Here is a 24501-nt window from a genome sequence, read left to right as displayed (position 1 = left end):
TTTTAAATACAAATATAAGCTCTTCTCTGTAAAAACAATTGACAGTTTGGAAAAAAAAGCTTTAGAAAAACATTTAACTTTTTAATGTGACTCAATTCTCTAAAGCTAGGAAGAAGTAATACATTTTGGAATTTAACCTTCTTAAAGTAATCATATTTACGGGGATCAGTAGTTTATGAAAAAAAACGTAAGAAAAAAAAATAGTGAAATCAAATATACATCATCTTTAAATCAGACCCCCCCCCCCCAATAAAGGCTGAATATTTTGAAGAGAAAATGTCGCCACCTAGTGGCTAATTAAATAAAAAAAATTAAACTGCAGCAATAAATGTGGATTTAAAGCTTACTTGTGTTGAATTAGATTTTATATTTGCTAGCTCAAATATATAGGTGACAATTCTTATTCATCTCACAATTTCAAATATTCACAATGCAGCAAAAAATTAAGTATATTCAGGATTTCTTTGGAATTAAAACTAATTTAGAAACAACTAAACTTTTTTCTTTTCTGATTTTAGAGACGATATAAAGAAAAGCCTGGTGGTCAAAAACCAAAACACTTTTATTTGAATGTACAGATGATCAAGTGGCTCCAGGTCAGATCAGGTAACAGTCCTTCAATAAAAACTGATCCAGGACTCAGTAGTTTGTCCTCGTCTTCACAGTGAAGTCAGTTCACGTCCCGAACAGCAACATAACCAACATTACAGAACTTCAGTGAAACAGACAAACGTGAAATTATTTTTTTCCTCCCACCTACATTCCCAAGTTTGCAGCTCGGAATCACACATGAAGCGGAAATAAATAAAATCAGACGTGAGCAGGAAGAACTAACAACATTCATCAGCGGATTGGCTTCACATTCTGCGTGCGAGTGGGCAACAGAAACAAGCTTCTGCTGGGAAACGCGCACAGGAAGCAGCTTTCCCTCCGACAGGAAGCAGGGCCGCTGCCGTCAGGTCTCCACGCACAAACATGCTGGAACCCTGAAAGTGAGGAAAGGTTCTGAGCTTCTGCGGGTTAAAGAAAAACGGCTTAAGAAAAAAAAAAAAAGAACTAAAATCAGAGATCTTCAAATGTTTTCCTTTGTTTGAATGTTAAATTTCAAAATAAAAGTTAAATTTTCCTTTAATGAAACGACAAATGACAACAAAGGAGCGACTGAAATTTAAAAAACAAAACAAAACTCAGATTAAAAGTTGGTCTCTGTTGAACTTTGGTCATGCAGAAGAACATTAAACCGACAAACCAAACACTGTCAGAGTCCAGCCAAACCGCGGAGGCTGCAGACAAAGCAGCTCTTCCTTCTTTCCTCAGGCTTTCAGAATAAAAGCACAGCAGCTCTCAACAACGCAAAGACACACACAATCTTGTGTCAGTCTGCTCCCGAGGGTCGGGCTAACCCGTCAGAATGGCCAGTGGCAGTGATTGGCTGCTTTCAGGTTGTGAGCATGCTAGGTGGCTGTAGTTTAAAATTGCCGCCAGAAGAAGCCGTCTTTGACGGGTCCAGAGATGAGGTGCTAAAGCAGCTCTTCCCTCCGCTTCTTGTGTCTGGGGGGGCCCTGGCCGTTCCTCAGGGAGCCGTTCTGGGGCCGCAGCAGCTTCCCTCGCTCCTGCTCGGTCCACGGGTCACCGCCCTGCGCGTCCTCGCTGTCCAAGTCTGAGTCGGAGCGCATGAGGGCGGAAGAGGTGGGAGCGGGGACGGGTTTCAGGCGGGCTATAAAATGCAAAAACGGTGGAAGATTCATGCAAACTTAAGGAGACTTAAGGGGCGTGTCAGGGTCAGCGGCGTGCCCTCACCGGGTCGGGGTGGCTGCAGTTCCAGGCTGTCCCGTTCCTCAGCTTCCAGGATCTTGTATCGGCTTTTGCTTCGTCGGACTCTGCTCTTCCGCCTTTGGAGAAAAAAAAACCAGAAGCAACACGGATCAAGACTCAAAAACAACGTGAAACAGAGGGGAGTGCCCCGAAACCCACCTGCGGCAGCAGCAAAACACGGCCCAGATCAGCGTCGCCGTGGCAACCACAATCATGAAGGATGCAATGGTCACATAGAGCACGCTCCACTCTGAGGAGAAAGAATACGTTTATTTAAACTAAGTCATTCCGGTTTGAAAAAACATTTATTTTACACCCTTACATCACACAGAATGGTCTATTTGTGGTCTGATCAGGATGTTATAGATGGCTAAGGTCATCTTCTCAATTATGTTTCCTTGAAACTAATTTTTTGGCCAACTGGTCCTTTATTTTCTTAAGTTTCATGATGAGTTTCCTGCTTCCAGTTTGATCGCAACCTGTTGCACTAGAACATTCTGTGTTTTAAAGTGTTCCAAACTTATAGAAACAGTGGTTTTAATTGGAGCTTCTTTTTAGTCTGCATATCAGCTCAAATAAAAGATTTTTATTTATTTCTTTCTAAGTGCAAACACATTAAAAAATCTCATCTTTTAAGATGAATTTAGAAGAGCTTTTACTTTGAAATTCACACCTCGACTGTTTTATACTTTGTTTGTTTGTCTATTATTTTAGGCTTTAGGCTTAACTAAACGTTATTCCTGACTGGATTAAAACTATTTTGTTTCTCTTTTTTTAACTTAGAAGAAAAATAAAAACAGATGGATGATGGGAAATGGAGGCAGGGTTGCTCCGGGCCAACAGTCCCGACCACAACTCGGGTGAATTTTGAATGAACAACCACCGCTCTGAAGAAACTATGTCCTAGAAGAAAACACAGGTTTTTTTCTTTTTTGGCTAAAAACGGTACATAAAACAAGACATGCTTTTATTTAAATTTATATTTATGCCCGTACCTAAAAATGTTTTCTGCATTCTTTAATTTTATGCAGGATAATCCGTAGTAATCTCCTTTTTTAAACCACTTTTGCTCGGAATATTTGTAGTTACAACTTGTTTTTGTCCTGAAAGCCACGTCTAATTTCACTTTTCGCTGTTTAATGAGGGGAAACTACATCTCATTTACGACCTGCAGAACTTTAGTGCTGTTTGTTTTGGTAATAAAGTTCACTGGAAGAAAAGAGTAGTTAAAGGAGGACGAGAGCGAAGTGACGGAGAAGCCCACCACAGTTGCTCTCAGCGTCTTCCAGCTGAACTCGGAAGAAGTTCTCCATCCAGAAGGGGTGACAAACGCAGCGCCGGCTGAACGGGTCGCACTCGCCGTGGCCGGAGCAGTTCAGCTGGCAGACTGAGGAAGAGGAAGACCGAAAGTTAGTCCGGTCAGGACAGAAATCTTTGAAAAAGACAACAGGCTAATGAAATTTGCAATAATTCGGAAACATTTTCCAAACAGTAATGCCCGTCTCTCTGAAATGTTGCCCTTTGTTTCATCAGGAGCATTAAATGAACGCACCAGCAAAAACAACAAAAAGAACGACAGAAACGAATAAAACCAGATCAAAAAGTAGGATCTTCACCATCTGTACTTTTCGTATAGTTGGACAAAAACCCTGAATGCTGCGATTTCCGATCATTTCTGTTGCGCTGATGGCATGGCATCAAAGAGATATGCGTGAGGGATGGACCCTTAAAGGTAGGAATTTGGGTGCTTTTCCCCGTCACTTCCTGTTTACTCACCTATGGTGTCAACGCGCCGCGCTTTGAAGATCAGGAAGTCGTTCTTCTGCTTGCGCAGTTTGTTACGCAGTCCGAGTGCGACGCTGCGTCCAGACAGAGGGGGGCGACCCGGCCCTGCTGAAACCAGGAAGACCAGCCGGGTGCTGAGGAAGATGAAGAGGAGGAGAAGTTGGCCAGTCAGCGTGTTCTTTTTAGATTCATCTGCACTTCTCAGGTGGGAACTCTCACCTGTGCTCGTTGAAGGCTGTGATCTCTCGGACGATGATGTCGCCATCGAGCACGCCCAGGAGAACCTCCACCTGCCTGAGCAGCAGGTCACGCTGGCGCTGGAAGACCTGGCTCACCGGAACCTCCAGCACCAGCTCCACCAGATCCTTCTCCCACGGGTCTGACAGGAACAAATGCACAAAAGTCTGTGTGTGCCAGATTCACTGCTGCACAACAACAACAGAACCACTGCAACAAACTTTAGCGGTCAAGATTTAAGGTCATTCAACAGCCTGATCTTCTGTGGAAAAGTTTAATCGAACACGATTGAACTTCTGAATGGACCAACATTAGCGTTCTGGAGAGTTCTGGTCAAATTCTGCATTACATCTCACGGCTTCATGACCCTTTAGCCAGCGGTCTCCACCTCTGCTCCTCTAGCTCTTTTGCCCTCACCCTCTGCTACCTGCTACAGATTATCTGCATCGGGTCAAACAGAAATTGGACTCACCTGATCCTGATAATCAGAATTGACAGATTAGCAGGAAAACCCCCTTTTAGGCAGAAGTTAATGATGGAAAACGTAAAAGTATAATAAAAGGAATGGGGGCTGTTTAGGAGAAACCATCAAGTTTTAGGTTTAGAGGCAGTTACATCTCACACCAAACAAACTTTTTCCCCCTAAAAATAGAATTTTTTTTTTTAATGTTTTATTTTTTTATGGATAAATGTAAACTCTTGAGAGAAGACAAAAATATTTGATGAAAAATATCAACAAGATGGTTTTGAGAGAGTTTATCCTCATTTCTAATAGGAACTGGTTTCTTTGTGGGCTCTTTACCTGCTTTGACCTCCACGGTTCCACTGTCAGAGCTGCTCTGTCCTTTGCTGTCAGTCACGGTCAGCTTGAACCTGTACTTCCCCTCCACCAGGTTTCCCAGGAACAGCACCGCCTGGTGGTCAGAGTTGTTCAGGACCTCCTGAAACCAACAAGAGACAAGAGAGACTTCAGAAGTGAACTCAACTCTGAGGGTGTTGGTTCTGTCAGAGCTAAAGAAGGCCTCACCCCTGCCGCGGGGCTGCTGTCGTCTCGGGTCCACAGGTACGATAAGCCCCCTTCGTCATCAGTGGAATGCGACCCGTCCAGAGAGGCAGTCCGGACGGGAAGAGAGATTGGAGGACTGGAAATGACACGGGCCACGGGTGGCTGGTCCTTCTCTGGAAGGGGAGCATGAAGATATAGTGAGGTTGAGAAAGCTCACAGCTGGAGCTGCTCAGGCTTCATCTATCTAACCATCAGGAACCAGGGATCTCATGATAAGACTCCTGCTGCTATTTTCCTATTGAACTCTTTGTATTCATGATCCTTTTAAGTTCATGTTTTACTTCGAAGCCCATCGAGACGACTGTTGTTGTGATTTTGGGCTATACAAATAAAATTGAATTGAATTGCTTGATCTTCCCTCAGCATTCATATACACACATATGCATACACTCACTCCCGTATGCATACATGCAGGAAAGCGTGCCTAGGTATGCACGCACGAACATATCCTGGATTTCTGACCTTTGCTAAGATTCGTCGGCCGGCCTCCACAATAGCTTTCTTTATTAAAGATCGAACACCAAGTTTCTGATTTTTAAGTTATTTCTAGTTGTCCCCACATGCAGATATACGTGCATGCATATGGACGTGCATACATGTAAGCATGCACACATGCATACGTGGTTGCATGCATGCAGCTATGTATATTGTCTGCATACCTGCATGCATGTCTGTATGGAAGCAGCCATCTGCATGCAGACATGGATGCATGTATCTGCATGAATGTTTACAGGGATACATGGAAAAGCATTTTCTTAACTACAAATATTAAGAATAAACGTCAAAACATCAGAAACTGGTGTATCATCTTTAATATAGAAAGCTATTGTTGGGGTCGGCCGACGTATCTTAGCAAAGGTCAGAAATCTAAGATGGCGTATGAACCCCTCCACACACTTTGGCTCACCTTCTCTAACAATGACCGTCACTGTGTCGCTGTTCTCCAGGTTCCGGTCATCCGTCACTGTCAGCATGAACGTGTACGTGCCGACCTCCAGACCCGTTACCGTGGCAATGGCACTGTCTGCGTTCTCGATCTTTACACCATCAGGGCCACTGGGGATAGAGGACGAGGACAATGAGCAGTCAGAGGCGGCAGAAGGGTGTGCATCAGGAATTTTTTGAACTTTCAGTTTGCTGTTGGCTTGTCAGAAGTTGCAAGGAGTGTCTGATTAAGAGACCGACCTGGTCTTCGTCCAGCGGTAGGTGGCAATCCTCTGGTCGTCGCTGCTTTTGCTGCCGTCTAGTGTGGTTCTGTCCACAGGGAGCGTCAACTCCTTTTCCGGCCCGGCATTGGCCACCGGGGCTTTGTTGTTCTCTGCGAGAGGAAGAGCAGGAATAAGCCCAGTTGGCACACACAGTCAGCTATTCTACACTTTCATTGGTTTCAAAAGAAGATCCCTCCCGTGTCTTCCTCATCTCAACACAACCCAAAAGGCTTTTCCCCACCCATCATCAATTCTACGGATCAAACTCAGTCCAAAAGGCAGTAGATGTTGCAGAACCGGTCTTTGGGCTGGATTCTGAGAGCAGACCAGCTGCTTCTGTGGTTCAGACATCAATAGTCTGACCACAGTCCTGCTTTTTTTTTTTAGCACATAATGGTCAAGATGGAAAGTTTACAGACAACCCAAAGTATCTTCTGTAAAGTTTTATGATCAACATCTGAATGGAAACTGTGTCCAAGAGGACCTGTCGGCTGCTGTTGAATGGCAGAACCTCATGGAGAACCATGCGAGGTTCTCCAGATCATTTGTTCATCTTTGCTTTCTGAAGAACCTTTAGGGTAAATCTGCTCATAAAAAATGGGTGATCTCATTCCTCATCCTAAAAGTAGATTATTTTTTATCAACGCGTTTGAGTCTTTTTTCGTGTGAGGAGCCTCGGTTCAGATGTGTTCTGCCGCTGGTCAAACACCCCAGCAGAGTGTTTGACCAGCTGCTTATCAGCCTCAACTCGCGGGTAAACTCACATGTCGCCTGTTTGACAAACAGGATGACTGTAAAAATGTGTTGTAAGAGAGTTCTTCACCTGGCTGCACAATGACGGTGACGTGCGAAGTATCCTGCTGTCCCGACGAGTCCGTCACCGTCAGCTGGAAGGTGTAGTCCCCCTCCTGCATGGCCGACAGCTGCAGGATTGGAGTCCTGACCCCCTGGGTAACACACACACACACACACACACACGATGAATCCAGAGTCTGAATCCAGAAAAAGCTCAGCCGAGCTTTGGTTCTGCGGACTCTCACCTGCATCTCCACCACCTTGTCCTTGCTCTCCGGGCTGAGCGACCACTCGTAGGACAGAGAGTCGTGGTCGTCGGTGCTCTGGTTGCCGTACAGAGTGATGGAGTTGCGCGGCAGCTGGATGACCTGACAGAAGAAGCGCGTGAGTGTGAGGAACCACGAGAAACGACGCAAAAACGGAAGCAGGGAAGAAGATCTTAAACAGGGGCAGAGCTACAGGGGAACAAGGCGGGCAGCTGCTTCGGTCCCAATTTCTGAGTCAATAATAATATCATTCTTGACAAAGATTAGGAAATCATCAATACAAGCTTCTTTAAGCTTTGCAAAAGTAACAAAAGCAACATTTTTAAATAAAAAAAGTAATAATAATAAAACTATTAGAAATACCCATTTTTATTCATTTCATTTTTTAATGACTTTCCACTCTGGTGTTTTGGCACCCTTCCAAAGTCTTCTACCCCTTCCGCCCCTCAAATGTTCTAGTTCCGCCCCTGATCTTAACAATATCACCATTCATATTTACTGTCTACCATTCTCTGCTCTTTCCCTGCCAAACATCGATCGTCAAAGGTGAGGAGACAAGAAGATTTAAGAAGCAAACGGGAAAAAAAAAAAAAAATTTTTTAAAGAGATCTGTAAATTTGAACTTTAACCTTTTCCCTACAGCGACGGGAAGGATCCGACAGCAGATGCACATGACACTCTAGCCGAACAACAAACACGTAAACGTGATTCTGAACAATGTGAAGGATCCGACAAAGTATCAAGAAATACTCAAAATGTTTGAAATCTCAAGTTGGATCAGTTTAGCCCATTTATTAAAAACCAACATGGATTTACAGCAAAAAGCCTTTAGGAAGACACGTCCAAGATAGTTTTTTTCTATGAGGTAAATGTGTCCCGGTTTTATGGCCTAAATAATGGTAACATTTTTGTCGGCTTCATGATCTTCATCTATGTAAAAATGAAGAACCTTGTCCCTGGCTTGAGGAACATTTTCTCACAAATCTAGAGAAGAGGAGGAGTCTGCATCTGTTCATTTTTCAGACAATGAAGATGACTTCGGTTAAAGAGCCGTCTGGTTGACTGAAAGTAAGTAACGCATCTTTCATTTAATCCTTTAAAACACCTTTAGCTGCGGCGTTTCGACTACCGTAACTTTTCAACCATTTGCGCAATTCAACCTAAAACCAGCAGATTCTGCGGTGAAGAAAGGCTGCTTTGTACCGGGATACAACACTAGTAGTAATGTGTTGCATAACGATATGAAAAGCCGCTTTTCTCTACGTTGATCGAGTAAACAGTCGAAGATTTACAGTCAATCGAAGGGCGTCACCCCCGACAGCTACGGTGTTATTGGGTTAAAATTCCAGGAACTGACGCTCTGCTGACCTGGTTGGGGCCGGCGTTGGATATGGGTCGGTAGTCCTTGGCTTTGTTGACGGAGAGGGTGGCCTGGGTGGAGTTTGTGGCTCCATCAGTGTCTGTCACTGTCAAACTGGAGAAGGAGGACCAGAAGACACAAATAATTGGATACCTTAACCATGTCATCTCCCATCTAGGCTATAAGGGGCAACCAGTAACGGTAAATGAGAGGTGGACTAAGTGACCCCTTCCCATGGCATTCTAAACAGGAAGTACCTGCTGGTTCCAAGAAGTCATAAAAAACTTCTATAGAGAAATAAATAGCTATTACTCTGTCATTCCATTTGTCAGAACAACCACTCCCCTTTTTTTTAACATGTTCTTGTTAATTCAGATTTTTTTCATTATATTTAGCTGTAGTTCAAGTTATTCAAGTTATAAACTGACCAATCAGACACCTCAATAAAAGTATGTGGTCAAACGCTGAATGTTCCAAATTAGGCCTGCACAATATACCGCAAATTTATCGTTATCGCGACATCAAGCTGTGCAATGTGCATACCGCAAAAGACGGCGAAAATCGCAATAAATGGTTACCTTAAATGTACTAAAACAATCTCATGGCAGCTTGATCAATCAGATGAGCCCTTTTATGTTAGATGTTTGACTCCTACGTCGACGAGAGTCATTTGGAGTATAATTTTTAAACTGTTGCAGTGAAATGGAAATTATGTTTTTGGTTGTTTTGCTATTTTTTTATATACCGCGAATTATATCGTTATCGCAATATTAATCACCAACATCGCATATCGCGAGTTTTCCTCATATCGTGCAGCCCTATTCCAAATGTTTTACTGACAAATTGTGTGTGGCCCAGTTTCAAGTGGTAGGGGTGTGGCCCTCCAATAACCTCACTCCTTATTGGTGAGAGTGGTTGCCATAGAAATGTAGACTCAGACCGACTCTGACTGGGATCACTGCTTACTGTTGTCTGGTTCCTACATGTTGGCGTCCATATTGCGAAAATTTGTCGACTGAATTGACTTCATTTGGTTGGGAGTACGTCAATTTCTTTGGGTGATGTCACACTGACTTGGTCCAGTTCTCTTATACAGTCAATGGGACCCACCAAACTCAAGTTTGGAAACTAGAAGATTCAAACCAAACAAAATCCAAGACCTGAGACTTCTGTAAAATGAGAAGCTCCACGAACGATGATTTGAACATAAACTCTTCAGATTTTGTGTCACCTTTGACTAAATGTCTTCATTGGTTTGACCACCCAGTGAACAGCTGTGAAAGTGACCTTTGATTTGGAAACTGCCAAAAACCTGTTTTGCGTGTCTCCAAAAGCTGTAAGACCGAATGCTGACCTGAACGTGTAGTTTCCAGGTACCAGGTTGGTCAGGGTGAGGATCTTGGTGTCAGCTAAGACCTTTTCCTCTCTTAGCGGGCCTTTGACCTCCTCCCAGTGCCAGGCCACCACCTTGTCATCATCTGTGCTCTCTGAAAAGACAGTGCAAATAGTACAAAATAAAAACAAATCAAAGCTGCGTGCTGTCAGTGCAGTGAGAGGGGTGCTCATGTCCCAACGAGACTCACGGCTGCCATCGATCACTGTGGAGCTGGTCGGCAGGGAGATTTCTTGGAACTTGGGGGAAACCACGGCAACCGGGGGCTTGTTTACTCGCGGCTCTGTCCGGTGGAAAATGGGGCATTAGGCAGCTATAGCAGAGCAAAACAGCACTAAACAAATGTAGATCAGTTCACAGCGTTTCTTTTGGGGCATGAGATCCAAGAGTACAAAATGTTCAAAGAGGTTCATTGGTATTTTAGAGCAACATATCTCACTACAATGGTATATTTACAGTAAACATTGTTTAAAGGTCTGAACTTCCTGTAAATCTGAGTGTGTATGCCATTAATGCAAATGACACTTTCACGTCCGTTCATAATCATTTTACATTTTCTCCCGTTTGATCCATTTACTTGGGTCGCGGCGGGCGGGGCTAATCTCCGCGATTTGAAGTCTTCTGTTCACATCGATGATTAAAATTATTATTTGACAGTACAGTACAGAAGATATTTGTTGAAAAAAACGTTTCTAAAGTACCTTTATTTGTGAAACAAATGCATGAGCCTGTAAAATGGTTTGTTCTTTCTTTTCAATGTATAATAGAGTATTTAATTGTATAACATAGTTAAAAAAAAAAGGTTTCTACTTCACGGATTTTGCCTATCACGGGTTCTTTTTGGAACGTAACCCCCGCGAAAAACAAGGGTTTACTGTACCTGGTTTGACAGTGACGTTGACAAAGCCCTCTCCGTGGGCGTCCTCCCCGTCCACCGTCACGCCAAACTCATACAGTCCCACAGTCAACTGATTAAGAGGAGTCAAACAGGAAGTGAGACGGTCTGCAGCCACATTAAAATCTCCGTCACTGATGAGTGAAACCTGCTAACCTGGCTGAGCTTTAATGTTTTGCTCTTCTTGCCTTCCATCTCTCCACTGTAGTCTTTGGGATGAGTAATCAGTCTCCAGTCAAATGCATAGTTTGTCCCTGAAGAGGAAAAGTGAAAAACTGTTTTCTGCGCAGTTCTAAAAGGTTCCACCCCCTGATGTCTGGTTAATTTACCTCAAGACAATAAAGCCTCAAAACCTGCTAAAAAAAACCATCAAATTGCATTGTGGTTTTACCTGGTGGAGGTGTTGGCAGCACAAAGGCATTTAGCTCCACCTCATTGCGGGGCAGAGTGACCTCAACGCTCTCTCCTGCTGACACCACCAGTTCCTTCACTGCAAGGAAACAAAGGGGAGTCACGTAAACAGACTGAAAAGCTTTGAATAAGATATTGACCAAAAGAACGAATGCAAACTAGCTTATAGCTTCTCCACATTGGCCTCTAACCCCTGTAGCCCGTCTGTACCCGAGCTTCCAATTCCCTGATGAAAATTGGTCATACGTGAACATACCGTACATGGAAAAAGAGAGAAAAGTATCACGAATGAACCACATTAAAACCAATCGAAGAAGTACAAATAAGCCACGCAAAGAACACGTAAATCAACGCAAAAGTCACATCTTGCCCAAAATGTGCGCATACATACTTTACATAATTACAACATTTGAACGTGATAAAAAAGTTATACATCGGGGGTACATGCGTGAAAAGTCTGTTAGACATTCGTGGAACGGTCGTGGAAAGCCACAAATTTACATATGCATCTTGCAAAAATTATTAAACGATTGCGTAAGATTTACACAACAATTGCGTATAACCTACATAAAATTAGCGTAAACTGCGTAATTCTCAACCAACCAAAGATTTAGAAAAGCTCAAAACCAGATTCAGGTAGAGACCCGTCGGCCGAAACGCTCAAGGGACATCTGGGCACATCGCCGAATGATGAACACAAGAAACTTTTATGAATTACGTCTATCATGTGTACATGTATCACAAAAAAACAAAAATTTCATACTTGGAAAATGCACAAAATGTACGTAGTGGTTGTGTGACATAGCCTTAAGTCAAAAGCACAACACTTAAAAACGAAAAAACGGTAGATGCTGAATTGCTTCGACTTCTCTGACCTGTGGGGTTTTTGCCACTAGGTACTTAAGTGATGAGGCTCTGACACTGGAATGTTTCCTGCTCAGCAGCATCTTCAGTCCTATATCGATCGACAAGCTGATAAAGCAGCAGAAACAGCTGAACTGAGAGACTCTAAGCTTGATTACTTCTCCGGAAAACTAGCCTGAAGGCAAATGTTTGAGTGTTTGTGCAGGTCTTCTATTGCATTCTTCTGTCTGTTCTTCCTATGCCCATCTTGCATGCTTATAGTTTCTTATGTTTTGTAAACACGCCTGTCCTTAATATCCCATTCATGTCCAGCAAAGGGTTTAAATAAAAACAATAAACCTGAAACCATAGGTTTCTATTGCACTGAGCAGCAGGAAAAAAAATGCTTTGCAGAGTTTATTGCTGCCGTTTCTTCAGGGACGAAAAACTGGTTGCACCAGTTCTCGTTTGCAAAAGCTTTGTGTGTCTCAGCACATTCCTGCATGTCCATCCAGCTGCTTCACCAACGATAACGCCCCACATCTTCTCACGCCGCAGCAAACCATTTTCCAATTACAAAATAAATTACAAAACGTTTTGACAGATCACATCTGATGCATGCTTGTTCATTCAAAAGCATCATTTAAAAGAAGCATCTCTGAATAAAATGAAAAAGAGAAAATGAAACTACAGATGTCTTGAACTCACCGGTTTGACGTGGAGGCGGGGTGGTGTCTGCGGTGGGGTCACTGCTATTGGAAGATGCAACGAGATCGCTGGTGCCGTTCACCGTCGAGTTCTGCTTTATTAAAGTGGCTGAACTCTCATCATCCGACTGGCTGAGGTTCTTCTGGGCTGTCTGGAGAAGAGCGATGGTGCTGGGAGGTGGAGGAAGGGAAGGTGTCGTTTCTAGTTTGGGGCTTTTCTGCAAATACAATTACATAATTGTCAGTTTCATTAAAGTCCATCTTTGCCCGAAAAAAATGTTCCACAAGCAAACATAAGTGTTTGTTACTTTGCAATACAAAGCGAGAAGTAACAGTTCCAATTTTAAAAACATGTGACAAAGGGGAACACAACGGCATTGAAAAAATATTTGTTTATTTAGCAATAAACTGAAAATTTTTTGGTTCAAAACATTTTCTTTTTGCTATTTCTTAAATTAAATTAAACTTAATTACATTTTGAAATTCAATTAAATAAAATAAACTTTCCACACAGCAAGTAATGAGGTCAATCATCAGAAGTGTAGTGTTATGATTCAATTCAGTTTATTTAGGCGCCTGTTCACAATCAAGGTTGTCGAAAGACCATAAACAAAAGGCAAACAACTGTGAGCTCACCGAGTCAAATACTATCAAACTGTAGCCCAAAGAGATTAATTCAAACTTTAGGAAACTAATATTTATGCTTTCAATTTCTGATTTTGTTTTTGGACATCATTTTCTTCAGTTGAAATCTACTAATGTTCAAACTAACATAGGCTAACATAGAAGCTAGCAATCTTTCTCCTCTATTAACTTAAAGCACCGTCAACTCTAAATATCTTCAGAAAATTTTATATTTTAGACTCATAGTTCAGTTTTTTTACCCGGAAGTAAGACGACTCGATCTCCCCAACTCTAACCCCTTATCCCCCCCCCCATATCTGACATCCCACTCTCTCTCTCCTTTCCTTCCCTCCGTCCAACAAGGAACGCAAACAAATATAATTATCATAAATAAAGCTAAGTCTCAAATCCAAAATGAATTTATTCAAATATACACTCGTTTGTCTGAAGATCAATAAACCCCAATCGTAATAATAAAATCTGTCAAAAAAAAAAGTAGTCATTGTGGTGTCGGAATTGCTTTTAAAATTCAGGACACTAAATAGACCTGTGTAGTTTTTTAGTAGTTAGCGTGTGAATTCAGAGATAGCGTGGGCGTTTGTGTTAGCCTAAGGGCAGTGCCTTCGGTGCAGACTCTTCCTGAAAGGGGCGGTTCCTCACTTTGTGACATCATTATGTGAGAACTCGCTCGTTTTTGTGGATTGGGAGGGGCTGGTCCTCGGATCGCAGGTTTTTTTAGAGAAATACTCAGAACTGCCTGAATGGTTCAAAACACCATTTTTAGGTTTCTTTTTGTGAGGAATGAACAATATTATACACTTAAAAGTTTTAAAAATTTGATTTTGCATGATATAAGCCCACCAAGGTTTAGAGCTGAATAGAACTTAACATTTTCAGATATTTTTCACAACATTTAGCTAATTTAGTGTTACTTATTGGTTGTTATTTTTTTATTTTTGCAATAATTGCGATCAGTATTACTGGTGCTTCTTTACAGATTTGGCTGTTATGCTGCTAATTTAACATTTGGCAGCGTAGGGTGGAGGTGAAAGACAAACCTCTTTCAAGCAAGGCTTAATTTTTCTTTAGTTATTTCAGCGTTACGCCCCCAGAGTTTAACTTTATGAACAGAGGGAAGGAAACAAACTTTTCTTATTTAATTCTATTGTTTTCACATCTTTGATTATGTCTCCATCACAGTGCTTCACACTGGAGACGGCTGGTTACCGTGTATCTTCTGGGGTGTCCAGAGTGTGATGCCCGAAGACTTCTGCGCTTTCTTGTGACGACAACCTTTAGGTAAAAGAAAAGCTGTCAGACTAATTCACAGCAACTTTAAAATCTATAAATAAACAAAAAAAAAAAAAAAGAGTTCTGAAACAACTGTTGCTTGAAATTTACTGGAAAATCAGCGGCTTAAAATGCAGCCCAAACAATGTTATTAGTTTCTTTTTTTGTACAGTCTTTTGCGCATCACCTTGGAGGTCAGCTGCAGGAGGCCTAGAGACTCTTCATGAGGCTGGGGTAGAAAACTAACGGGACAGCCGTCCTTCCGGGAGCAGCTGAGGAGCACACAGCGGCCGCCAAGGCTCCACACCGCACTGCAGCTCGGATCCAAGCAGCACCGCTCCCAGCATGTAGCCCCGCCCCAGCCGATCGCCCGAGGGTACCAGCCCAAAGTGACGGTGCTACTCCAGTGGATCCCCAACATGCCACCAGTGACATGGCACAGATCTGCTGTCACACCTGGAGAAAGGGGAGAACACATGTGATGCTCCAACCTCGACGAGTCAGGAGAAGCTTCTATGAAACGCAGAGGAAGATGACGGTAGATGAGGGAAAGTTCTCTTTTTTAGGATGATCCATTGGACCTTAAGCCACAGAGATGCCATTAGTGATTTAAGCTCCCAAACTCTTTAAACTGAGCTTGAAATATGAACTGTCAGAGGAGCAGACAGCAGAAATAGTTAATCTTTCCCTGAAAAAACAAGGTTTAAACCCAAAGCACAGCCTGCAGAAGTCAGGACAAACCACAGCAATATCAGCAGGGCTGAGTGGGCATAGTCAGCTGACACCAACAAAGTGTTCTCTCATTTACAGGTTTTATCCAAAAAAGGTTCTGGTAGCATCGTCCTGGGAGATGACAGAACAATTGAGATATAACAAAATTTCTTAAGAGCCATTAAGCTTCTTTCATTGGTGGTATGACGGGTCTCCAAACAATGATTTAGCCTAAAGTGCTTACTTTCTTGATTTTTTTTAATTCTTTGAGTGGTCGGTAAATGGTTTTGGCAGTTTGTCAACAGAGCTGCAAACACAAAAAATTTAACAATTTGACCTAAATCGACACATGTTCATTGTATGGACACATGGAAAAAAGTCTATAGTAAAACACTCTTCCATCATAAAGAAGGAAGGGTTTTTGTGTCCAAATGTTGGCATCCAAACCCACCATCAGTTACCGGATCTCAAAGGCAGGAAGTACAAAATTTTGCAGTTCCACAAAAGACCACTGGAGGCAGGTTACAAAAGAAAACAAATTTCCACTAAAATTGAAAATAGCTTGGCGTCAGTTTTTTTCAATGTTTATTAGTTTGCTCTTTATAAAACTAAATGAAAAATCTGCTGTGTACGTTATATTAGAGCTCAGATTTAAGCTCAGACATTTGACGTCAGTTCTTGGACGAGCATTTGTCCATGGTGTTCACACTGGAGAAGCAGGTAGGGGCTTCTTTTTCTGCTGTTTACTAGTGCATCTCTGTCACCTAAAATTGGTGCAGATCTCATGAATTTTGTTCCAGCCTTTTCTTTTACAGCTCTATTCCGATATATATTAAAGACTTGGTGTCATAATTCCATCCAGCACAAAACACAATTATTCATTTCTCCTTCATGATACATTTTCAAACAGTTGGCAGAGAGATCCCAACCGCTCGCTTTAAACATCCTCTTTGATGGATTTTTACAGTTAAAGTTTTCCAGAAGTCTTTGAGGAAGTCTGTAAAAACGATTTGACTGGTTGGATTTAAAAATGGGGGAATTTTTGGATTAAAGAGATCAGTTTATTTGTAGCTCAGACAGGTCACAGCGCCACCTGCTGGAGGGAAAAACAAACACCAGCCCTGTAACTGTGGGGAAACACAGAGACCAGTCATGACGGAGTGGTCATCCGACCCTTCGACCTTCCTCTTTGTCCCCACAGAGTTCCCACAGAGCCTCATTGTCCCGTGACACACTGGAACTCAGTGAGCAAGACTGTTGTGAATCCACACACACACACAGACACACACACACACACATACATAACTCCGCCTACCCAGATCAGACGACAGTAAACAGACTGAAACTTAACAAGTTCCCCAACCAAGCAAGATTGGTTGCAGTTACACCCTGAGAGTAATCAAAGGTGAGCGATTCTGCAGGTGACGTTTGCTATACCTGGGGGTGGAGCCAAGAGCCAGAGGTAGGTCAACAGCAGCTGCAGCAGGTGAGGTAAGCTCCAGGTAAGCAGTTTGGGATCTGCATAGGGCATTTTCCACGAGGACCCAGAACCTGCTGGGGAAAAAAATGCACAAAAACCCTCCTGCTGTGAGATCCGGGCCTCACAGAGGACTTAACATGTTACTGGCTTTCAAATAAGCCCTATGATATCATAGGCCCACCTCCTCTGTGCCTAGCAATTAGAACGAACTTATTTTAACAGACAATTCCAGGAAAAGGAAGTAAAACTGTTCGAAAATATTTTGAAAATGTTTATTTCTCACCTGTCTCCAAGTGGTGGAAGAAGAGATGCTTGAGGGAAAAGGAAGAGGGGAGTTAGGTGGGCAGCGAGGAGCTGTGAGGTGAGGGGTGAAGACGAGTCAACACCAACACTCTGAGGAAGAGGTCCAGCATGGCCGCCGCAGGAGCCTCAGCAGCTCTGAAGAAACTTCTGGAGAAGAGAAAGAGAAGCTTAGACGGAAGCTCCAAAACTGAAGAAGATTTCACGCCGTGCAGCAGAAACAATGCGGAAAGAAAACAGTCGACAAACTTTCAGAGCTGCAGCGGCCGCCTGAAATCTTCCTCCAAGAGGTTTTTTCTAGAAACCTCTTCCTCTGCATAACTGTTCTAAAAAAAAACAAAAGTTTCTCCACGGAACTGTGAGCTTCAATCCACCCGATAATGTTTATCTCACTGCAGTGTGCAGTAAAACCATTTCTCAGAGTCACATGGCCACATCCTGCAGTTCAGCGACTCCTCTACCCGGCGAGAGACGAGTCACCAAATGCAGCAGGAGGTCCAACTCAGACAGATGTCTATCAGCTTCAGCTGTGAGGATGACGAAGGGTAGGAGAGTTCAGAGGAAGACCCACTTCGATCATCTGTTGATCCATTTTCAAAGCGTTCCCAGTGGTCTTTTTATTGTGTTTGTGCCGTTTTTAGACAATTTTTTTTTTAAAAACTATAGTTTTCTAGATCCACCCCCTTTTCATTGCTGAGAGCTCTCAATTTACACTCTCTCTTGCTAGCTTACTGCCCCTCATACCCCCCCAACCTAACATTACTGGTACAACGAAAATGACGAGCAATATTAAAGCTATCCAGCCGTACAGTTTTAAGCCAGATGCCAGCTTAGACGCGGAAAACAAAGACGTACACGGATCTAGTCGTCTACAAGTGGATGCAACAAAATGAAGCGGAGCAGGGATCTTTTTCAAAGGTTATTTTTTCATCAACTCCTGATTTGCAACGATTTGAATCAATTTTCTTAATATACGTCCTCCATCATCAGAAAAAAATGACACAAGAACATGTTAAAAGCACGATTTTCATCGGTGTGGGTCTTTAATGAGCGTCTGAGAGGATGAAAACCTTCCAGGTAAGTCTGCCTCAACCTTTTCAGAATTCAGGATGAAATCGAACCAAATGAGGAGAGAACCAAAGGAGAGAGAAGTAGCCAGAACATGGAAGTTGAAATTTAAAAAAAAAAAAGCTGAAACAGTCAAAACTAAACATACAAAAAACACAGAAATCCTGAGGTCTTACAGTGAAACACAAACACTAATGATAAAAAAATACAATTCTTGGAGCTGGTCAATGTTTGTCTTCTAATGAAAGTAAAGGTTTATTGTCACCATTGTAACTGTACCACATTTCCGTCAATGGCATTGTCAAAATAAAAAAAATTGGACCCCTTTTTTGCTTTATTTTATGTTGTTTTGTACAAATAATGATAAATATAAATAAAATCTCATTAACAATAAAATTAATCACAGAAACTATCAAATTGAGATACAAGAAAAAAATCTGCTCCACTCACAAGTAGAGCAGTATTTTGGGTCAAATTGTGACGATGCGGAGACATTATTTTACTGCCATTTGAACTTTTACAAAACGGAATTTACCAATGGTGAGATAGGTGAGATAAATCTAGAGACATCTGGTAATAAATACAGAAAATATTGCCGAAGTGTTAAAGTTTTTTATCCCTGGACAATACATAGGCCTGTGTAACAAATCATCCATTTATCAACATCTGATATCAGCTTGTGCAATACACACGTCGCAAAAGACGGCATAAACCCCAATAAATGGTTACCTTACCAACATTGTTCTTAATTGTTGTCCATATTCGTTTTGGCCAGTACTACCAGAAGGGTAGATAATTGTTCTTTGGTGGGTGTCGCCAACATAAAAGTTCTTGCCCGTCTCCTATTAAGATAACATGGAGTATAATTTATGTTGACTTATTTAAAAAACAAACCGAAAAAACCTGTTGCAGTGAAATGGAAGTAATTTTGATTTGACATTTATCCATGTATCCCAAGTCATCTAGACATCACAACACTGATCACTAATATTGCATTTTCTTCATATTGTGCAGCCTAAAAATATATTAACTGCAGCTTCATCCGTTTGATTGATTGGCTCAGAATGGAGGTTGACTCATTGGTTTGACAGTCACTTTGCTCCACTTTCCCCTGAACTGTAAAAGACATCTGCAAGTCACCTTGGACATAAACAGCTTCCGAATATACTTCCTGAATGACGTGTTTGCCATCAGCTCATTCAGTCTGAAAGCTGCATGACTGGTGCACCTCTGAGGTGACCCGGGATTCCCTTAAACTCCTTCAGAGCAGCTTCAGATTCGTCAGTCATCCACAGCTCAACAGGTTTGAATGTTTCCAGTATGCTTTTTTTAAGTTTCTTCTGCACAAACTTGGAAGTTTCTTTTGTTTCACCTCTCAAAGTTTCAACTGTGTCCCATTGAACGGCTTCCTGCCCTGCCTTAATATCATGTAAAGTCCTGCAAATGATTTATTGGTTAAACCGGTTTCCTGCCTGGTTTCCGTAGTCCTGCATTTCTCGTCTGAATTGTGAGGATTTTGGTTTCTGCTCCCAGCTGGGAAGAAATGACTGAGAAGCAACATGTGGCTAAACCTTTCAGTGGCTTCAGGCAGAAGAAGCATCAATGCAGCTTCAGTCCAATCAAAAGCGTGCATGGACTATAGCGCCAGCTCTGTTCCAAAGCGCAGAGAACAGGTGAAGGCAGGCCAAGTCGAAACAAAAGTTTAGAATGCAATAGGGACCCCCCCCCCCCATCTCTTAAAAACTGCTTCCATGGCAACTATACATTTTTCAAAATCTTAAGAGGTTCAAGCAAAAATGTACTTTGATCTTCAATAAGACAAAAAAAGGCTTTTAGCAACCTCTGACCTTTTTAAGGGTCAAAGGTCATACATGATGTCTGAAGCCGATTCAAAATAAATGGTTCCTATGGATTTAACTGAAAAAAATACAAGGAAAAAAAAATTAAAATTGAAATGCAACTTACAAATCACTCCCAAAAAAACTATACAGAAATATTAAAACATAAATAAAATAATCAAATTTGAAAACCAACTTGATATTTACTACTAAAGAATCAGATTCCCACAATTAAGCCTTGGTGTACCCCTAAAGACATTTTAGTAAAGCCTGGCTTTTGATTCCCCCTATATGATGGATGGTGTACAAATTCAAATGCTCTAATTTAACAGAGCTAAAAGAAAATCAATCAATACATCCATCCATCCATTTAAAACAATTTAAAATGCAACTTGTCTGCCAAAGAAAATGGACTCCAGCATTCAGCCTTGGGGTGCCTCTCAAGAAACTGAATTACTATTCCAGGGTTGACTCATTATTGAAATTGCTCTATGATTGTCTATAAGAATACAGGTGCTTCAATTTAACTGAATTAAATAAAGAAAAAAACATTAAAAATATAGAATTGAAAAATATATATTTAACTTACTATTTACTGCCAAAGAAAAGGGGCCCCAGCATTAAACTTGGGGTACTCCTTAAAAATTATGTGAATTTTCTAGGGTTATTTTCTAGGGTCTTAAAATTCCTTCAGTATAATGGGGGCTATAGAAACGAAGACAATTAATTTAACCAAACTAAATTAAATAATAAAAGGCTAAACACAAAGAATTCTAATTTAAAAACGCAACTAAGTATTTATTGCCAAAGAGAAGGGGTCCCAGAACTGAGCCTTGGGGTACTCCTAACGAAATGACTTAAAAATAGCAAGATTGCCCATTAACATTTATATGTATACAGTAAATAATAATAATAATAATAATAATAATAATAATAATAATAATAATAATAGCGAGAGTTGGGTTGACTGGATAACAATGGGAAGGGAACACACGGTCAGATCTGGGGACTGAATCGAGGCATGTCAGTGAAGCTCCAGGCAGGTGGATGTTCCCATGATTTGTGACGTGTGGATGAAGATCGTCGTTCCAGGAGGCACCAACAGGCCTGCAGAGAGACCGGCTCCGGTTCTGTGATTAATCACGAAGCAGTTCACCTTGGAGGTGAGCCCCTGCCTGGTCGATGCACAAAAGCGCGTGCCTGAATGCTAATTCGGTACCTTTTGGACCAAATAGTGAGCTCGCGCTCACCAGACCAATGAACAAGAATCCCGCTCTCAGGATGTCTTCAGCTGTCAAATGGTTGGAAGAAGGCCGACTGTTGCCGCCTGCGCAGTTCGCTTTACTATCACCGGATCCGGCCAGCGGCGTCCCCCTGGCTGAACCGCCTCGTCGCAGTCAGCGGCTGTTCGGTTTTTTTCCCACTGATTTTAAACAAAAACCCGCTGATCACCCTCTCAAACCCTCCTCCCCCCCGGCGTGTCTCACCTGTGTAATCCGGGATCACCCGCGTTAAGACACCTTGTGGCTAACAGATGCTGACATCTCGCAGGAAGTCGTCCGGAGCATCGACCATATCTCAGCCCGGGCAGGGAGGTGGGATTCCCGGCGGCAGGCAAACTGTCCCGGCCTGGTCCCCGCTTTGGTTCCTGCGGACGGTAAAGTGGGTCAGCGTCGCTCTCAGCTGAGCAGCTGATGAGTGTTTGTGATCGCTGAGTGTCAACGCTGATGAGTCCCAACATCACTTCCGCTACCTGGATTTTCAAAATAAAACACCACTTTCTTTTCATTTCTTTTTACATTTACATAGTCACCACTTCAAACTTGTTGCAGGTGATTTTACGAAAAATCGAGCTTTAACGTGTAACCATTATATGTTAACAGGGGATCTATCGACTTCCGGTTCCACTCTACCTGCAAATATGGATCAGATGGTCTGTTTTATCATCCAAAATCTGTTATAGAAATATATTTTATAGAAAATAAAATAAACTCAGAAATTAGATCTAGTTTTTTTAAAGAAATATTTGTCAAAATATGAATTCAAATTTAAAAAAATATGTTTTGTTTTTCAAATTAAAAATGAAAGCATAAAAAACTAAACAGAGCTGACTCCAATTGCACATATCCCAAAATTGTAGGTAGATTTTGTGTAAAATTAATTAAATTCTTTAAAAAATAATAAACAATAAACATTCATGTATTATCCCCACACCCAAGAATAATTTGTTTACACCCCATAAATCTTTTAACATCCATCAATTCTATTTTTTAAATCAATAATTCTTTAGTTTTCATGTCATTTATATTTATAAAAACAAGAAACTGAGTGAACTCATTTTTTTCCAGAAATATTAAAGTGTTTTAAAGGCTTCGTACCTGTGTTTTTATTTAGTTAAAATCTATTTTCCTATGTTCGTAGTCACTCCTAAAGGGATTGAGTCTTATTTTGTGTTTTGTGAAAATTTTTGCTGTGTCATCAGTGCAAGAAAATTTAATAGAAGAAATGCGACTCTTTAACAAGAATAAACATTATATTTATTTGACGAAAACAAAATCCAGATGAGATCAAACTTTATCGATCCCAACGTGTCAACAATAGATACGGTTCGTTGTGCAGATGTAGAGCAAAGGTCATTAAGCAAAGAGGCAGAAGGGGGTGCAATGGTACAATAGGTCCAAACAGTGCAAACTTGTTATTTACTGAACTTTTTAGGTGTTTGCATATTTTATCAATAAAAAATGACTGTGTGTGTCAGGGTGACCATTTCAGTGAGAGGAACACTTATCAAATACTGAATCTAAAGTGCTGCATTTTCCTTTCGTTCCAGAACAGAAGTCATTATAATAGGTCCTAAAAACCTGAGAGATACTCTGTCTGCTCAGATAGTCTCCCTGGTTGGCATAAGTATAGCCCCCAATTCCACAGTTAGAAACCTTGGGGTTTTATTTGACCAGGATTTATCATTTAAGGCTCACATATCTCAGGCGTGTAGAACTGCCTTTTTTCACCTGCGGAATATTGCTAAGATCAGAAATATACTTTCTAAGAGTGATGCTGAAAAACTCATCCATGCATTTGTTACGTCGAGGCTGGATTACTTTAACTCCTTGTTAGCAGCGTGTCCTAAGAGTTCCTTAAGAAGTCTCCAGCTTGTTCAGAATGCAGCAGCTAGATTGTTAACAGGAACTAACAGAAGAGATCACATCACTCCTGTGTTAGTTTCGCTCCATTGGCTCCCAGTTGATTCCAGAATCAAGTTCAAGATCCTCCTGTTAACCTATAAGGCCTTACATGGAATGGCCCCGTCCTATATTAAGGACCTCATAGTCCCTTACCATCCAATAAGAACACTTCGCTCGCAAAATGCAGGACTGCTTGTGGTTCCTAGAATTAGTAAAAGTACGGTTGGAGGTAGAGCGTTTAGCCACCAAGCCCCTGTCTTATGGAATAAACTCCCAGCTCATGTAAGAGAGGCCGACTCAGTTTCTACATTCAAAGCTAGACTGAAAACATTCCTCTTTGGACAGGCTTATTGTCAGACTAGTTAGTATTCAGAGATTATTTAACTTAATGTTAATTTGTTTAAATTAAACTTAATAACAATAACAATTAGCTGTTAGTAGGCTGCCAGAAGTTGAAGCTGGGGACACTATGGTGCACTGGGGTTCTGTCCTCTTTTCTCGTTTACTTCCGTCCTCCTTCTCTTCTCTATTCTTGATCATTATTCATCATTTAGTTCTCCGTGCCTCTGTTTGGTGCAGTGCGATTCATGTACTGTCCCTCTTTCCCTCTCCCCTCCTGGGGAGTGGGAGTGCTTCCAGATTCCAGTTGGCTCATCCGTGCTCCTGAACCTGACCGTGTACCTCGTTTCTGGCTCGCCTCTACTACTGCTCCTACACCTGGCTGTGGATCCTGCCTCTGGCTCGTCTCTGCTCTGTACCTGGCCGTGTACCTCGTTTCTGCTCCTCCTCCTACACCTGGCTGTGGTTCCTGTCTCCGGCTCGACTCGCGCCCCCGACTGTCCCCCCCAACTGGATGAAGCTCGTCTGCTGGACTTTAAATATGTAGCGTTTGATAAGTTAATTCTTCTCTATGAGTTCTGGTAATTCGCCTGTCCATCCTGGGGGAGGATCCCTCTTTCATGTGGGCACCCCTGAGGTTTCTTCGTTTTTTCCGGAATACTTTTTTTTAAGAGTTTTTCCTTACCACGAAGGGGGGTCTAAGGGCAGGGATGCCAGTATAGTTTAGTCCGTTTGTTAGTTCAATTTAGTATTTTCCTATTGAATTCTATGTATTTGTGATTTATAATGTTTCACACTTTCATATGTTGCTATTGTGCCCAGTTGTCTTTGTTTAGATGTTTTTTCTGTTGGTTTTATGTATAGTACTTTCAGGTGTTGTGCAAC

The 24501-nt window shown here is 41.8% G+C and overlaps 1 protein-coding gene across 2 annotated transcripts; it reads right to left on the bottom strand.

Moving 5' to 3' along the window:
- Positions 1-544: 544 nt before the first annotated feature.
- kiaa0319l (KIAA0319-like ortholog) lies at positions 545-21847 on the bottom strand. 2 transcript variants are annotated; one of them, XM_011481129.4, is made up of 24 exons: positions 21580-21847; positions 17170-17336; positions 16844-16960; positions 14883-15151; positions 14633-14698; positions 12783-12999; positions 11212-11310; positions 10977-11074; positions 10806-10893; positions 10116-10208; positions 9887-10019; positions 8541-8646; positions 7152-7274; positions 6935-7058; positions 6089-6221; positions 5811-5959; positions 4865-5016; positions 4640-4778; positions 3820-3979; positions 3592-3734; positions 3080-3202; positions 1975-2065; positions 1801-1892; positions 545-1717 (listed from the first exon to the last, which is right to left on the bottom strand). In XM_011481129.4, the coding sequence occupies exons 3-24, from the start codon at positions 16935-16937 to the stop codon at positions 1521-1523; spliced, it is 2889 nt and encodes a 962-aa protein (XP_011479431.1). In that variant the 5' UTR covers positions 16938-16960; positions 17170-17336; positions 21580-21847; the 3' UTR covers positions 545-1520. The 2 variants fall into 2 exon arrangements, with proteins under 2 accessions (XP_011479431.1, XP_004074367.1); XM_004074319.5 differs by having other exon boundaries at positions 16844-16957; positions 21580-21837.
- Between the last annotated feature and the right edge of the window lie 2654 nt (positions 21848-24501).

This window comes from Oryzias latipes, chromosome 11 (assembly GCF_053564925.1).
Source record: "Oryzias latipes strain Hd-rR chromosome 11, Olatipes_Hd-rR_3.1".
In the NCBI taxonomy this organism is placed as follows: domain Eukaryota; kingdom Metazoa; phylum Chordata; class Actinopteri; order Beloniformes; family Adrianichthyidae; genus Oryzias; species Oryzias latipes.
The sequence above is the reverse complement of the archived record's forward strand: the minus strand, read 5'-3'. Positions and strand labels throughout refer to the sequence as shown.

Bases quoted from the DNA above. Each gene is read 5' to 3' on its own strand.
- kiaa0319l (XM_011481129.4), bottom strand. From the start codon at position 16,937: ATGCCCTATGCAGATCCCAAACTGCTTACCTGGAGCTTACCTCACCTG. The intron at 13,000-14,632 runs GTAACCAGCCGT...TTGTATTTGCAG, and splicing joins GACACCCCAGAAGATACACG to AAAAGCCCCAAACTAGAAAC. The intron at 3,980-4,639 runs GTAAAGAGCCCA...TGTTCCTGTCAG, and splicing joins AACCGTGGAGGTCAAAGCAG to ACCCGTGGGAGAAGGATCTG.